We start from the raw sequence: 17,303 nt of genomic DNA, 5'->3' as shown, positions 1-17,303 counted from the left end.
GCTAAACACACACCATGAAGATGACGACAGAGCTGTGGGGTGAATTAGAGGAAAAGAGAGAGATGCATAAATATGGAGAGACAATGAAGGCAATGGCAGGGGAGGAAGCAGACATCTACCTCTGCATGCTGTCAGATAGAGCAGCAAACCTCACATGTTAGTGTACAGCATCATGTCCTATGTCAATAAAAATGTTTTCATTTATTTAAGTTACTCTGAGATACTGATTAATTGGCACATTTTTCATTTTTTGCATTTAATATAATATTTGGGCATATTTTAAGTGAATTAAATACTGGGGGGGGGGGCATTACACTACAACACATATTGCTATTTTTTGTGTTATTTCACTTCCCTGCATTATTGTTGGAAGCTGTTTTAAGCTCAGGTGGACTTAATGACACTCCATCTATTTGACTGACAACACAGATTGTTTTACATTAATCACATGATGTCAAATCTCATAGAAGGCCATGGTGATAAAAATGTCACACACAAAACACACCACTACAAAAGCAGCACAATAACCATTAATCACCTGTGTTTCTAGGCCTTTGTGGTATTTTGGAGAATTAAAGGAGAAGCCCATTTTTAAATGAGCCGCTGAGACAATTAACTGAGCTTCATTTTAATTAGTTCAGTGAATCTAAGAAAAGACACTACTACAAAAGGCCCGAGGTTATTGATCAGCAGAGAATAACCATACAAATTGCTGCTAACTATGATATTTGTTGTTTGGAGCAATACATATATGTATCCTAATACATATGCGTACATTTTTCAGATAAAAATATAGATCATTAAACATGAATAATTATCTTCCTATAGCCAACTATATAATTGTTGTACCCTCTACTTGTTGTTACGAATGCTACTGTGGTGACAAATAATGGCTTCACATGAAGAGTCATGTGGGTGGAGCAGGAAGGAAACACAGAGGATTCAAAGAATACTACTTTAGAGCAGTTACATGTGACCAGGCCATCAGTTGTGGATTTCTCATGTTTTTGTCACTGAGCAGAGAGTCCACTCTGTGTGTGGCTTTCATTATTCATACACTCTTTACAGATACTGTGCTGGCAGCACACAACTCCTCACCAATAAGACTTGCTTCATGTGAAGAGGATTGTGGTGCATGTTATGAGACACCCTAATAGCAGAAGAAGAATTTCCTGTCCAAAACATATGAAATGTCCCTGATGTTAGATGGCAAATAAATGTAATACAACAAATATATTATAACAAATAATGGAGGCTCTCTATGACATGATAAATTCAATGCTAAACACACACAATCTGACACAATTATGAATACAGTCTAACATTAGTTATCACATGCAGATGGTATTTCCATTTTTAATTAATAGACTGAAAGTGAAATGCCCCCCACCCCCACCCCCCTGCAGTGATAATTAGCTTTTAGACGGCTCATATGAGAAACCTATTGGAACCAAAGAAAGACTGATGTCTCTGTCAACTGTCAATCAAACGAAAAGAAATGTTTTCATTGGTCATCACTTTAGTTATTGTATTGGCTGCATGTTGTTACAGGCTAGCTCAAAGAAGTCAAGATTAGCCGACCTATTGCTTCAGTAAATGCAGAGAGAGAGAGAGAGAGAGAGAGAGAGAGTGATGCAGAGTATAGATCGCTGCAGTGGATATATTGCTGTGCGGAGCAGAATGTGCCCAGCAGGGCAGAATTAGTCTATCAAGAACCATAAGGTAAAGCATGTAAAATATCCAGTCAGATAATGCACGGTCCAGGATATCGACTGCAGGAGAGCATCACAAAGCATCCTAATATGAAGGTTATTGGTCCATTTGTTTGCATCTGATGTTGAAGAGGAAGAGCTGGGGATGCAATAAATCTCCCTCATTCATAAATGTTGTTGACTCAGAATATTATTTGTGTCACCTGGGTTTTTCAGTCACTTTAGTCAAACATATAACCCCCTTTTTTTCTTACTCAGTGTATGCTTCTGCTTCCATCACCAACGTGCTGTTAAACATGTACAATTAATTGACATAGCAACACAAAATATTCAGTTATCTAAGCTATTTGTTCTTGTTCTTGACACACACGCTTCTGTGAAGAGAAAGCTTTCAGGTAATAAATAAGTGCTCCTTTGTCTGTATAATAATAACAACAACAACAACAAAGAATACAAGAGTGAAAACAACAACTTACACACCCACCAGTGAATCTTCTTAGGCCTCAACCATATCTTTTGTCCCTGTTCTTTGCCGTTTCCTCCCTTGTAAGGTTTAGGTCTGTCCATGTGTAACTACTGCCCCCTTGTGGTTAAAGCTATTTACTGCTGTGTTGACAATACTGCAGTAGTGGCGCTCTTTGGAAATAATACAATGTTGTTATGTCAGTGGCTGAAAAAATATGGACTTCCTTCCTAAATGTACTGACAGAAAGTTCTATAATAACTGAGGTAAGTTTCTTGCATTCAACAATGGCTTCTGTGGAACTCAAGCATACGCTGTCCCATCAACATAACTGGATTTTGAACAGTATTTAACCTCCAGTTTTTGTCAGAGCAAATATATTATCAGAGATCAATAATGCATGAAATGCTGAGAGAAATGGTTGGATATCTTGGAGTAGATAGACTAAGCTTGAACATCTGTGTGGACTGTTTTCTCTGTTTTCCAATTATTGTCACCATCCACAGCTTTTAAGTCACAACAACAGCACAAAAAGTGACTGAAGAATTAATGATTTAGTACCAGTGACAACTTTTATCAAAATAACCTGTAATTTTAGATTCAAAGTTAAGGAGACACAGACAGCTCCCACAGAAGGGTGTCCTTGATGAATTCCGGTACAGGAACACCACTTCCTTTGCTGCTGCTGCTACGACAGCCTCAGAGGCACACAGGCTCTCTGTGCCAGTGCATCATGGAGAGACCGGCCGGAGTGTCTGCCCGCAGAAGTCCTTCACTACCGGACTACAACGTGTCAACCTCTACCTTAGCCTTCGACCAGCACTTCACCACGACTCCTAAAGGAATACTCCTCCTGGCTGAGATAGTAAGTCTGACTGCATCTATAGGTTCTGACAGGAAGTTACTATTAAGCAGCGATTTTGATGTTTTATGGAGAAGTAAACACTTTATATTAAAAAAGTTCTCAGAGCATCTCAGAGCAGACTACCTAATCAGAGGTTTGAGGAAAAAAACCTCATATCTTCTTTAATAGTAAAATGGATCCAGAATTCACACAAATGATTTTAAAATTGCACAGGAAATAGATTTTTTTATTTTCACTGAACCAAAGAAAAACTATGTTTCTGCGAAAAAAGGAAGTTAACCAAAAACACCAAACAAATATCTCTTCCTCTTCTTATTGTCTCTCTTCCTTTCCAAATCAGCTGAAGGAAAAAAAATCAGGACGGGTTTTCTCTAAATACAGTCTGGCTGTCTGCCATGCAGAGGATGGGCTGGTCTCAGTGGAAGTTATCTGATTTTTTAAAAATAATGGCACATATTTCTGAAAAGAATGCAACACAGTGGGTGAAAAATACTGACCTGAAATCATAGAAACATTAAGTGCTGATAAATTTTGTGAAACTATTTCGCTGTTAAAAGAAACCCACCTCACGACAATCCTTTCACACCAGAAAATGCTTTCTTCCTGTGATATGAAACATCCAGCAGGAATCTTTTGTTGTCAAAAGGGAAGGGTGGAGTATACAATAGTGTTAGGAGGAAAGAGATTTAATTTCTCACTGCCACAACACTGTAATTCAGCTGAGACAGAACAAGATGAAGGTCTGCAATTAAAAGTGAAATTATTGGGGTGTTTTACTTAGTATTTGAAGGCTACATTTGATGTCACTTTAATGCAGTGACCTCCCCTCCCCTCCCCTCTCCTCTCCTCTCCTCTCCTCTCCTCTCCTCTCCTCTCCTCTCCTCTCCTCTCCTCTCCTCTCCTCTCCTCTCCTCTCCTCAGGTGTGTGGTATGTTAGTATGGATTCTGGTTGGGGGCACAGATTACTTTCACATGTCTGCCCTCTGCTGGGTGATGTTTGTCGCCGTCCTGTTCTGGATTCTGACAGTGTGCCTGTTTATAATTTACCTCACTGGACTCCATATCAGGATGCCACAGATCCCATGGACAACACTGGTAACATCCACATACACCGTACAACCAGTCAGCCCCTGTTGATGAAGCCACTTTTGATAAATATGTATTTTTGTTTGTTTTTGTCCCTGCTACAGTCGTTGTGTTTGAATTGTAGTGCTACAGTTTTGTATCTGGTGACAGCAACAGTAGACGCACTCTCCGTTAACCAGGCCATCAGGGGGCGACACAACTACAACTGTTGGGCAGCATCAGCAGTAAGAACACTCAGCTCAGTATGATCTGATCAGCACGATAGCACTCATGTCATGCAGGATATCATTGATGCAAACTATCATAACAGTATCATATTACAGAGCGAGGCTGACGTGTTATTGTCATTTGCAATTCTACAAAGATTGGAGACTCATAAGCCCAGAGACGCTTATATAACACATTAGATAAATAAAAACATCTATACTTAGATACATACATACATTAAAATAGACATACTGTGAACAATGTAAAAGCCGTGCTGTCCTACCATTAAAACAGAAGGAGGTATTGGTGATGGCTGAATACAGTATCTAATTAGGAATAAGTAAATGATGTTTCTCTCAGTTATTATAAATTATTCTTGAATTATTTTCATGAGATCCTCACATCTAACTGCATTCCCCCCTCTTTTCTCTCCTGGTGTTTTCTCATGTGTTCTCCTCTCGCTTCTCTCAGTTCTTTGCATTTCTGTCAACTGTGTGCTATGCAGGAAGCAGCTACCTGAGCTACCATGTCTGGAAAACCACAGAAGAAGAGCAGTAGACTCCTGTTTTGTTGCAGCTTTATTCAGGCTTGGTGTGTGTGTGGGTGCAGTCAATGGACTAAACCTTTATATAATAGATGAATTTCTTTCCAGTGTGAAAAAAGCCGCATGATGGTAGTGAATGAGTAGATGTTATATGATGGTCTGTCTTTTTAACTTATAAATTGCCACAAGAAAAACAAGTCATTTAGAATATATGCCTTTGATTTACACCTCTTGATCTGATTAATATGTAAAACTACTGATATATTGCACATCACCATTTATAATTAACTGTTTTATCAATGATCAACTCCTAGTAAAGTAAGTTCAAGGTAGACAAGGTAAATAGAGAACTAGGTGGGCAGGCTGACAACCAGAGAGCGCCCTACAGAGGTCACAAATGTCAGCTGACAAAGAAAGTTGCTGTAGAGATCTGAAACGTGGACGGCAGTGCAAGTAAACCAATTAAAAATAAATTATGCAGCCAATATCATTATATAAATGATGATGTACTGAAAACAACATAATGTTTGGGCTGGTTAAAGCTGGTTAACTATCACATTTTATAGTCTTGATTTTATATTGATTATCTCTTTTTTTAAGATTCATGAGATTGCTCTACTTACTATATATCAAAATAATCTCTTTACCTTTTGATAGCAGTGCTATGACATCATCACAGTTTCTCAGAAGCGTCAACGTAACCACAAGACCCAGCTGCCCAAATATGTGCTGTACTGCACAGATTGCTTTAATCTCAGTGAGTCCTGGGGTAATAGGCTATAATTGGTAACAAGCAGAATGTTTCATAACAAAGAGAGTGAGTTTTCTTTTTATTAAAGGAAAAGGTGCCTTGCATACGCTTGTTTTATGCATAAAACAATTCTCTTGTGAACTTTTCAGTCACACAACAAATGAAATGCAAAGAAGAAGGTAGAAAAAAAGATGTTTGTTAGACTTTAACAGGTAATAGCTTGATGTTCCCAGGTAGAAAAGCATGGTAAATATTACTTACTGTAATAGTGATCACTTAAGTAACTCAGAATCAACACGCTTCCTCAAACAGGAAATTACACCATTGTAGGCTGATAACATCTTTGAATAACATGGACAGTAAATATCAAGCGGCAAATGGTTTCTCTAGAAACTGTATGACATACTTTATAGTAACTTTATATACAGTTTGATTAAATGCTTCAGGGATCATTTTTCAGTCGCAACACACATCTTCATACAATCAAGCAGCCATGTTAATGAAGTATTGGTGCTGTGTTCCAACTACATGGCACACTTTACTCCATTTAAAGTTAGAACAAGCCATAGAACCACTGGTATATTAAGCATTATAGAACAGAAACAGTTTACTGTCAGTGACTTTTGATTTTGACTGAAACTATGCCCAAACTGTGGATACAAACTCTGAGCAAAATGATCAAGTAAGGCCATGGAAATACTGAGGCGAAGTAAATACAGGTTGTTGAATGTAGGTTGTTGGAAATATGTTCAATTTTTTAGAATACAGAGGATGTGCCTCTGAGTCTTGCAGGCATCATAGACCACAAAACTTTATATGAGACACACAAGTTATATATTAAATAACTATTGTATAAATAAAAGTCTTATGAACGTTATATTCTGGGTCTACACTTTTTTTCCACAACTAAACAAACACACCCACCACACTCCCACCTATAGAGACAAAAATCTCCAGGTTCTTCCTACACGGTTTTACTGTTTGTCATGCACGGCCTTTGGCGGAATTAAATATGTGACAGTAACAGGAGCTTTACATCAACTTTTGCATTGACCCACTGCTCCATTTATGCATAGAAAGACTCCAGTTTATAGCAGTTCATAAAGGATACTGCTGGCCTTGGATTTTTGCTATGTAAAGTCCAGTCTGGGTAAAGTACAGAAGTGGTTTAGTTAACTGCGGGTCAGGTTGGTTTTGGCAAGCCTCCAGAGTCTTTTAAAATAATCATTTAGACAAAGATCCAAGTGATAGAAATCTTCACCATTTTTAATAGCAGTAATGCTTTACTATAGAAGTGAAAAAAAACCCTGATAATAACACTCATGTGGACATCTTTGAAAAGAGCCAGCCTCTGATCACTTGTTTGCATTTACTGCTTGAGTTTATATATCAAATGGCAAACAAATGGTTGCATACAGGCTTTCATGAGTTCAGGCTCAGTGTGAATGCTGCCGTCAGCTTCACAGTGCATGAGGTCACCACACTAATCCAAAAACCTAGCAATACATGAAAGTTGTGAGAGTTGTCAACAGGTAGTGGAACAGGTGAAAGCAACATTTACTTATCCAGCGACTGGACTAGTAATTGCATCATTATAATAAAAAAAATAAAATACAATTTTTGAATTGGACAATATCGCACAGTTCATAGATGAAGAACTACAAGTTATTTCATTTATAGCTGAATAGATGTATTTAAAAACACCGTCTGAGGTGTGTGTTGTGGTTGGATTCTTCAGTGGAAGGCCCCTTTTTCAGCTGAAATGACGTGTACATTTGTAAAGGAAGCCTTCTGTGGTTTCTTCTTGTACTTGCCACAGCTTACAAGAGCTCACTTACTGCGCACGGTTCCATATCTGGGTTAACAGAAAACTTACTACTCCCAGAAACATCATTGATTAACCTTGAGTGATACTGTATAGCTGTAGCGATTACACTGTCATCAGCTGTAAATTTGTCTTTTACCGTCTGTTGCTACATTGCTTGCATTACAGTGTCACTAAAGTTAAATGTCTCAGTTAGCTTGAAGTCCTAGGTAAGCAGTTTGCCAACAGGAGGGGAGGGCCAAAGGGAGGCTGTGCAATTAGGCAAGAGTAAGAGAGAAACACTAAAAAAAAAACTACTGAAACCATATACAGCCATGTAGTCCACAAGTATAGAATGTAGGCTGTTGTGTCAGTGATTTGTAATTGTATAATGTATTTTCTTGTTGTAAACCTAAAGCTTATGAGAGCAACACTGAATTCACTCATGCAGATCAGCAGTCTGATCCAGTACAAACCAGTTTTTGTGAACTCAGAGATTTGCTGCAGGAGGCAGGTAAAAAAAACACAAAAGCCTGATTGCACTGACCTGGTTTTTGTGCACGGAAATATACCAGCAAACAGCTGCTATTGTGAAATTCTGACCAGTGGATTTGAATAAATGATTTGGTTCTTACTTCTGGAAGCAAAAAGTTTGCTCGATAAAAGAAGGTGAACATAATTTTGGTGTATTACGAATCATCTTATCTTATCATCTTCACATTTGCTGTTTTAGCACTTAAATCAGGAGTAAAACATTTATCTGATATGATGTTAGGTGATATTAAAAGTTCGTATACTACAGATATTCACATGTAAAACTGCTCAAACAGGACTGACACACTTTCATCTGCAGCTGATGGCAGCTGACTGTGGCCGTGCTCTCTGAATTGATTGACAAATGTTCAGCTGTGTATTATCCTTTTGACACGTTCCCTGATGACTTGCATGCATGTACAACCTGCACACAAACAGCTAAAACCTGTCTCATAAACAGATAAAATTTAAGAGGACATCCCAAGTGCAATCCACACACACACACACGACATGCACACCTCCTGAGCACAGGCAGAAACTACGTGAGCTTAAGCAATAACCCTGCATGGACTTTTAGATAGCTGAAAATCAATGTACTAGATGGGTTCAGCCTGTGGTCACTTTACTGAATAATCAACAGAAAAAGAAGCAAGTGTTATAAGAACTGGTTTCATACTACATTAGATAAATTATCTATTATGATAATTTGCTAAGATTATTTTGGCAACTGTGTTTATCAAGAATAAGGCAACATGTCATTTTCTGTGCCACCGCTGCAAGTCAAACAAGGTGAGCATCTGTTTTTCAAATATACCATTTAATAATTATCTATGTTTGTAGGTAGTCAGTATATTATATAGATCAGAATATGGGGGAACAGAGATGTTACAGAAAAATGCCTATTAATCAATAAATCATTAACAGATGTTGTAAAGGGGTTGTAGTGTCATTTTTAGCAGAAGATGGAAACTACTGCATGACTACCAGTTCAGACTTGCTTAAATTTAAAGCCTATAAAAGTTCCCCTTAATTGCGTGATCCAGCAGTTTCAGATCAGGTCTCCAGCAGCAGTTAAACACAGACTGCATTAACAAAGTGCAGATACACAGTGCTAAATAAGCACAAAGACACATTGCAGGGTGGCAGTAAGTATAAAATGTGCAGGTATAAAAGAGAAGACGGTGTGAGTCCAGTGCGTTGATGTGCATGGTTTTACAATGTCAGTGTTTTGTGTCAACAAGCAAATGAGTTCTGAGCAGTGCTGTTCAATGGCATATCCATTAGCCACAAATGTCCATCAGCAACATTGCTGGTCAAGTCCTGTGTACAGGGCCAAGAGCCGCACTGCCTAAGGGACAATCAACTTCCTGCACCTGTTGGTGGAAACTGTTTTTACTTCATCACTAAATTCTTTAGTGAATTTGATCAATATTCTCGTAAAAGGTCCATTTCCAATTCCATGTCGATCGACACCTTTACATTATCTTCAAGATCTCTTTAATGTGATGCAGATTTACTGACACTGACACTACTGACAAGGTTTCCATTGTTATCAAACTATAAAAGAAGTTTGTGAAACTTCTTGTGGTTAAGGGAAAATTCACCTAACCTTTGTATAAAGGGCAGTGAAAAGTTGCTTGAACCACTACTGCTCAAAGCACTGCAGTGGAAAACATATAATCCGAAGCTGTTTTTTCTCTTTTTTTTTAGTTAATTTGGCTGATCTTACAGGAGACCAGCTCTCAGCTAAAAAACCCATTTACATTCTAGACTTGTTTACATTCCTGCATGTCTGATGCCTTTGTGTCAATTTGTCAAAGTATACTTTTACTTAAAAGAGAAATCGAGTCATGCTGACTCACAGAAGATGTTCTCAGACCTCGTTAGAATCCTGCATGGCGCATAGTGGATTTACAGGAATTGGAGGAGAGGTGGAGTCCAAAGCATGCCAAGGAAATGATGTGCGTAACACCTACATGCCCACACCTATACATGCACTACCATGTATTGTTCCACACACCGGCATGCATGCACAAGGGTGTGAAACGTCCTTGCTGTGCACATGTGGGCAAACGGCTGTTTTTACATACAACGAAAGAAAATGGAGAGTTTTCTCTCACAAATCTTAAAAGTGTGATTATTATATGTGGTGTACTCACTCCACAAGTTTTTGCCACTTATGTGAGTTTATCTTTTGATCCAATTGTTCTCATCTTTCTGTTAATCAGTTGGAGGTTGGAGGAGGAAAAGTGTTCTTGCTTTTAGTTACTTAAAAACACAAGAAAAAAAACAAACATAAGGCCCTCCCTGTGGACAAATGTGGGATCGTGTTGGAAGATACTTAACCTGTCCTCACCAGGTAACATGAGGTGTATGTTTCCGTCCTTGAAAATGGAACAAGTGGCGTCTTGCATGTGGACCAAAGGTCACACTTCTATGGGTGATATGATCATAGAGTGGGTTTGTGTAGAGTGGGTCAATATGTCCATATTGTTACCGTCATATCTGGCAGATTGATTATCAACCAAATGTGTTTGTTACTGTGTAAGTACGAGGACTATACCTCAAAAGACAAGTAATGTTTTAATTAATGTTTAATTATGTGTGTTCCCATTTTGGAATCAGAGGTGAAGCAGCCAGACTGACTGGCAGAACAAATGACTGCTTCCAAAAATTCTATAAGTCAATAATTAACTGAGAAATTTACTACTTCTCTCATCATATTGGCCTGTTGATGCTTGTGTGTCAACAGTTGACTTACTGATGTCCTTTCTGGTCACCTTCACTTCACACTATGTGAATTCAGACTGCAAAGCTCACATTCTAATAATGGACAGAGTCAAACCACTGATGAAACAATCACATCACTATCAGCCATATTGACTTTTTCTACATGTGTGCATGCACACGTATACTCTGCATGCATCAAGTGTGTGTATGAGTATAAAAGCAAGTATTACGGTTATATATCTTCCTAGGGGTGTATATCTGTGTGTCTGTGTTAACCTATCGATCACATCTGTGTTTCAGAGCTCATACTGTCTCAAATTGATCCCCTCCATCCTATTTCTCTTGTGTAAGAACATTAAAGCGGATTGTTGACCTCTAAATGTCCCTACTGTAATCTACAAGACAGAACCTATGGTTAAGTATTTAATTTTGTAAGTAACTGTACTGCTTTCACAGTCTACACCATTCTAATTTATTTATTAAGAATGTTAATTATTGTTTGCTGAAAGGAGAGAAGACGGTAGAAATATAAAGTGAAGACATTTGGTAACAACACTCTCAAATCAGCTCTCACAAATAGGATTACTGTTAGAGAAGATTTGGACCTATTGAAAAGTTTATTTGTGTTTACTCTGAAATCCTAATGACCACAGATAAAAAAATCCTGACAACTCTGTGATTCTGTTTGACTGATAAATGGAAACTGATCAGGTCTGAATGGCAAGTATTGATCATTGATCATTTATAAAAGGTCAACACTACAATCAGGGTTTACCGTTTTGATTAAATCTTGATATTAAAGGCCGAGCTTCAGACAAATCCCGATAGGGTGGAGACTGATAAGATAAAGGCTTTAAATAGAATTTGTGTCTTCTTGTCTTCCTCCTGAGCTAAAAGACTAAATATAGCAGTAAGAACTATCTGCCAATAAGTCATTAAAGCCGTCAAAATTTTCTGATGCATCTTAACCCCAAAACTTCAAATCCAACCACCTAAGTACAATTACAAGTAAGTTCACAACCACTTCTGTTGCTGTTCTGCTGACGTTTTTTTAACTGGCCAAACATACCGTTAATACCTTTTTCCTCTTTCATTGTCAATGTGGAGAGAAAGGAATGGATGAGATGTAATGTGGTGTGTGCAACCAGAATATTTTATACAATAAATTCATTCTCATTTACATGATTGCTGTAGACTTTTAGAATTATGTTATTATATTATTACTTTTATTATTATTTTATTTATTTTGAAAATTATTCAGAGACTTTAGCTGTAAAGTTAATGCAGTGGTTCTTTATATAATAAGAAACTTCCAGAGAGGTCAAAACTCCCTAGAAGACAGCCTGGCACAATAAAAGAGGCAATCAAAGAGACAGACACCGGCCCTCATTCTGTCACTGACCCAAAAACTGCATGAACGCCAGCCAAACTTAAGGACAGGGACCGAGAGCAGGTCACGTTAATGTATCACTTGCTTTGACTTTCAAGCCCTATTGTGAAATTTATGCATGAATACGTGCTGGACATGTAGAGCCTTCAAGTGAGAAAGGGAGGGTTAATGTTCAAAAGGGCTTATCTCAGCCATTGATCCGCTCCTATAAAAAGCAGGAATGGCAGAGACTTTGAGTGGAAATGCTTTTTCAGCATTGAGCCTCCGAACCGGCCGACCACTTCTTCTTCTTACATTTTGCAGTTTACCGTGACCACCTTCACCCTCAGTCATGGGAGTAGCATACAGTGTCGGAGAGTAAGTAGAACCCAAAAAGACAGCTGTGAATAATATGATGCTGGTTCCTGTATGTGGTGGTATTTTCTGGAGCTCAATCAGACAGTTATTTGGTTTGCTTGTTTTAAGAAATCTGTCTTCTTGAGGTCAAATCAAAGTGGAAAGCTCGGAATAGAACCCTTTTGCAAATATATATGAAGTGCTTAGTTCCCATGTCTTATGTAAGAGCTATTTTTGTCATAGTACAGAGTTTGTTTCAGTGCTGTTCTGACAAAAAGAGAAAATGAGAAGTTATTTGTTGTGGAAAACTAATTAACTCAATTGTTCTAACAGGAATTCCTAATTCTCACTTGTATTCTAAAATAACCTCAGTCCAGCATCAAACTTGTATTAATACTTGAAACTTCTAAAGCATGCATTTCCTGCTACTCATGCCCAGGCACATCCTATGATTGCAGAGGCATTCGCTTAACTGTCAACTGTTTTAAAGCCCTTATGGGAAATGGAAACAATCTGCAGCTCACATGCTTGTTCTCCATTATTCTAAACAATCAACTAATTTCCAAATATCCTATTTCGAGAGAACCACATGAATAACCATCCTGTTTGCATTCAGGTATTTTTGTTATGATGCTCACTAACGACTAAAACTGTGCCTGTTTGCTTTAAAGGGTTGACCACCTCTACACCTTCTTTGTGCAATGGTCACCAGATATCTACACTAAAGGCAACAAGAAAAACCGCAAGCCCCGGTACCTCATCAGAGAGAAACATCAGAAGCATTATCTGGTAGTGGAGAAGGACATTTCTGTCATCAACAAGAACTGGGAGGTAAGGATTTACACAAATTTACTGAGATGGTTAAATTAATAAAGTTCACTAGGTTAAGAAAGCAGACTGCATAAGCCTTAAACGTTTCTGTTTAAATCCTCCCTTGGTAATTTACAGTAAGAACAGAATAGTTTGGCACTTATCCCAGAGGTTGTGGGAAGGCCTACTCTCCATATATGGACATCCCTTTTCCTCCAGCATCTGGTTTCTTTTTACTGCTTCACCAGAAAAGAAACTGTTCAACGTCAGAGCAAACCAATGAGCAAATGTCTACGCACGTTTCTAACCAATCACAAGCAGAGAGTGAAAGTTACTCGCATATAAAAAGAGAGAGAAGGCACGCTTGTTTAGTGAACTACCATGTGGTCCAGATCAGTGCAAGGTTTGACAGAGAAAAGAGCTATGAGGCAGCTTCCAGAAAATATCAAGGTGCTTTATTTTGCCAGTGACTGCGTGGAGCCGTATGTTGAGGTAGGATTACTGGTCCAAATGCAATCATGTTGGAGTGCTGAAAATGTTTGTTTTGTTATCATCCACCCAGTATTCCTGGTAAATTGTCAAAATTACCTTAGATAGCACTGTATTAAACAACTTGTGAGTAATATAAGTGCACATACTACATGTAAATAAGTCATTTGTCCAGTGTGTCCAGTTTTATGTAATGCAGAGGACACAAAAACAGGATAAATATCAGAAAACATCCTGTCATCTTTTCTTTCTCACTAACCTTTTGGATCTTTGTGCTCCTTCCTGCAGATTATCACAGTAAAAGACTCCAAGCGCCGCCTGAGTCTGTGCGGCTCTGAGGGCTCTGAGGCAGAGGAGCCCGAGTACCAAGAGGAAGTTGACGATGTTATCCCCATCCTGAGCGACCACAGCCAGCTGCTAGAAGATCACCACCTAGTGAGAGTAAGTTGTCTTCAATCAAACTATGTCGATTCATTCAAGCGGAGAATTATGTCTTTATCACAATGGGATGATGGAGGTTTAATTCACAACACCTTTCTCAACAGCTTGCTGCTCACATGCCAGCTAGGACACAGGGTTATCCATGGCAGCTCGTCTACAGCACAGCTGTCCATGGGAGCAGCCTGAAGACGCTTTACAGGAACATGGCTGATCTTGACAGTCCTGCGCTGCTGGTCGTCAAAGACGTGCACAAAAAGGTTTGCATCAACCTCGTTTTTTCACCAACACCTTTCACTACTAAAAGCAGTCAAAGTTTAACCCCTGAGACTGAGTAAATCTCATGAAATGATGTCTTCTTTTTTTAGGTCTTTGGGGCTTTTGTCTCCGATCCATTCAAAATCAGTAAATACTGCTACGGCACAGGAGAAACCTTCCTGTTTAGCTTCAGTCCTGACTTCCAGGTAAGAGGATAAGATGATATTTATTAGAAAGATTGAGAACTGCTGTGTTTTTAATGCAACAAATAGGAAAACCATAGGAGATGATGTAAATATAACTATATAAATTATGTGCTTCTCTCTTTCAGGCATACAGGTGGAGTGGTGAGAATTCGTACTTTGTAAGTGGCGACCTGGAATCTCTGCGGATTGGTGGTGGAGAGTAAGTTATTGTTTTTGCTATCCAAAGATAAAACGCAGTCTGTCAATGTCATAAAGTAATAAAAAGCGGAACCATAAAATTATCAGTTAAAAGGCTACCTGTGTGATAACTGAATTTACAATACCGGTTATCGGCAGGCTTATGTGTGTAACACATTTTAACAGTTTGAATTGTTTTTTTTTCCTGTAGGGGTGTCTTTGGTCTGTGGTTGGATGCAGATTTGTACCATGGTGCAAGCATTTCCTGTCCTACCTTTCACAACGCACCCCTCTCCACACATGAAGACTTCATTGTACAAGACGTTGAGGTCTGGACTGTGCAATACTGACTGAGAACATCTGAAAATAGAAGATGAAAACAATTCAGAACCCGTCTGGAGTTAAGGAAAACTTCAAGAGACATGTGTGGGTTGGCCACTACTGTACACATCCTGATAGAGCTGTCTATCAGCTGTACACCCGGCTCAGAGTACAGAGCTGGTTGTGGTGGTCCTGAGGTCCCGGTCCTGCTGAAGTGGCTAGATGGAAACCTGTGGTCCAGGTTCCTGGTGCTTTAAACTACTGATTATTGATCAGCTGCTCTCTGTTAAGCCAAGTAGCCAACTGGCATCTGAAGCTTTAAGCCCTGCTTGCTTCTTTTGATTATGGAGAGTATTATGATACAAAGTTCACAAAAACACTGTTGCTTACAAAGTTTGCTCTTTGTTTGCATTCTTTTCTGGTAAGGCACCGTAACAAGATAGGACCTGAAAAAGCCTTTCTACACTCTTACAACAGGTTTGGTTTCAATGTTTTCATTTGTAACTCTCTTTTGTACAAAAAGAAAACTACACGGTTACACTACCAGCAATTTATTATGTGTGAAGCCTGCTGTTTATGGAGGAAGGGACCTGAATTTTAACTGTCTCTTCCGCTTGTTGTTATTATTTGTTGTGTAGATATTTAAATATGTTTTTAAGAAAATTGAAGCAGGAAAGCAAAGCAAATATTTTTTGTATGATCTTTTGTATGTTTTCTTGTTTGTGCACCTATGTGTCAATCTGAGTGTATTTAGGGCAGTGCTGGCGCTGCCATTCTTTTTGTGGGGCCATTAAACCTTTGTCTTTCCTGTTAAAACTGAGTAAAGCAGTGATTATTTATTCAAAATAAACCTTCAGCCATAAACCTATCACCTGTGCCACTCTGGTAGCTATACATTTCAAAGTATCAAAAACAAGACAAAACCTATAATACATATAAATATCCCTTTAAATAGTCAATAAAAGACAACATACAATAGAAAAGAAGTTAAAGTAAATTTATGCATTTATGCTAACTGTATGTCTGAACATTAGGCATTTGGAAAGGGACTCACAGGTTCAGTGTAGTTTGCAGCACCGGCTCACACAGAAATGACACTGCTCAGTCAGTAAAGTAAAACTTACAAAACAAATTTTGCAAACAAAATTAGCTGCATAAATTTTTCTTTTGTTTTATATTGGCTGTGAAAGGCCCACGTTGACATTGAAGCATGCAAGTGGATGGAACATGTGGTGGGAAAATACGGAATCACATCATTTCTCCTTGTATACTGCAATGCTAGAGCTTATCTGACTACACATGAATGTGACAGACAGAAAAGAACTGCACCTGCATCACACTCATAGAGAGTTGAATCATTAGAGACTCAGCGAATGAGTCTGAATGAGAAAGAATTAATTAATACAATAATTGTAAATGTGCATTGGCGTCCTAGACCCCGTCGTGAGGACCACGTCCGAAAGGGGGGAAAGCTCGAACGGAGAGGCCGCTGATCAGAAGACCCCCCCCCCCCGGGCCTAGACCTGGTGGTGGTGTTGAAGCAGGAGAGCAGGAGAGGGGAGACCTTGAACTGCATGGATCGGGAGGTGCTTGGGGTGGAGGAGGGTTGCCGGATTCGATCAGGAGATTAAAATTTCTTGCTACGCTATGATTGGGCAGGAGAGGGACGAATCGACAGCTGATTGGTGAGGGAGGTGCCATCTATTAAACAGCGGAGAGACATAAGAGGTGGATGATGTGAAATAGAGTCTTCATGACTGAACTTATGCTGAGAGCTACATTTATGTCTCATACTATGCCTGGTGGAGGTTGAAGGACAGTTTTAAGATTTAAAACATCTGCCTCCTGCTCGGTGGAGAACCACTGAGAGCTGTGTCAGACCTGTTTGTGTGCTTCTCCCCATGCAGCTGCTTGTAATAAAATATAACAGTGATCATTTCAGAGTCTTCAGAAGAAAGAACATGAGAGTTTGTAGGATGCAAAACCACAGCAAATGATCTAGGACAGAGGGTGCATTGCAAAGAAGGGAGGATGTTTTTTTCCAAGTACGTGGGCAGGCCTTAACCCCATGAACTACTGGAACATTTTCAGTGTCAAGAATTGTAGCAGAAGATGACATATGATCATGATGCATTGTATTTATAGGCGCCCGCCTTTCAAGGACACTAAGTTGCCTATTAAA

The 17,303-nt window shown here is 38.9% G+C and overlaps 2 protein-coding genes across 3 annotated transcripts; both read left to right on the top strand.

Annotated features, from left to right (window-relative positions):
• The first annotated feature begins 2,871 nt into the window (after positions 1-2,871).
• Positions 2,872-6,505, top strand: cmtm8b (CKLF-like MARVEL transmembrane domain containing 8b). The gene is made up of 4 exons (XM_028425667.1): positions 2,872-3,040; positions 3,962-4,135; positions 4,231-4,350; positions 4,805-6,505. Exons 1-4 carry the CDS (start codon positions 2,909-2,911, stop codon positions 4,889-4,891), a joined length of 513 nt encoding a protein of 170 aa, XP_028281468.1. The 5' UTR covers positions 2,872-2,908; the 3' UTR covers positions 4,892-6,505.
• A 5,780-nt stretch (positions 6,506-12,285) lies between these two features.
• On the top strand, positions 12,286-15,937 carry ncoa7a (nuclear receptor coactivator 7a). 2 transcript variants are annotated; one of them, XM_028425450.1, is made up of 7 exons: positions 12,286-12,443; positions 13,094-13,253; positions 14,010-14,162; positions 14,267-14,419; positions 14,528-14,623; positions 14,749-14,822; positions 15,012-15,937. In XM_028425450.1, the coding sequence occupies exons 1-7, from the start codon at positions 12,418-12,420 to the stop codon at positions 15,148-15,150; spliced, it is 801 nt and encodes a 266-aa protein (XP_028281251.1). In that variant the 5' UTR covers positions 12,286-12,417; the 3' UTR covers positions 15,151-15,937. The 2 variants fall into 2 exon arrangements, with proteins under 2 accessions (XP_028281251.1, XP_028281252.1); XM_028425451.1 differs by lacking the exons at positions 12,286-12,443; positions 13,094-13,253 and adding an exon at positions 13,273-13,724.
• The last annotated feature ends 1,366 nt before the right edge of the window (positions 15,938-17,303 follow it).

The sequence above is a fragment of the Parambassis ranga genome, chromosome 16 (assembly GCF_900634625.1).
Source record: "Parambassis ranga chromosome 16, fParRan2.1, whole genome shotgun sequence".
In the NCBI taxonomy this organism is placed as follows: domain Eukaryota; kingdom Metazoa; phylum Chordata; class Actinopteri; family Ambassidae; genus Parambassis; species Parambassis ranga.
The sequence above is the reverse complement of the archived record's forward strand: the minus strand, read 5'-3'. Positions and strand labels throughout refer to the sequence as shown.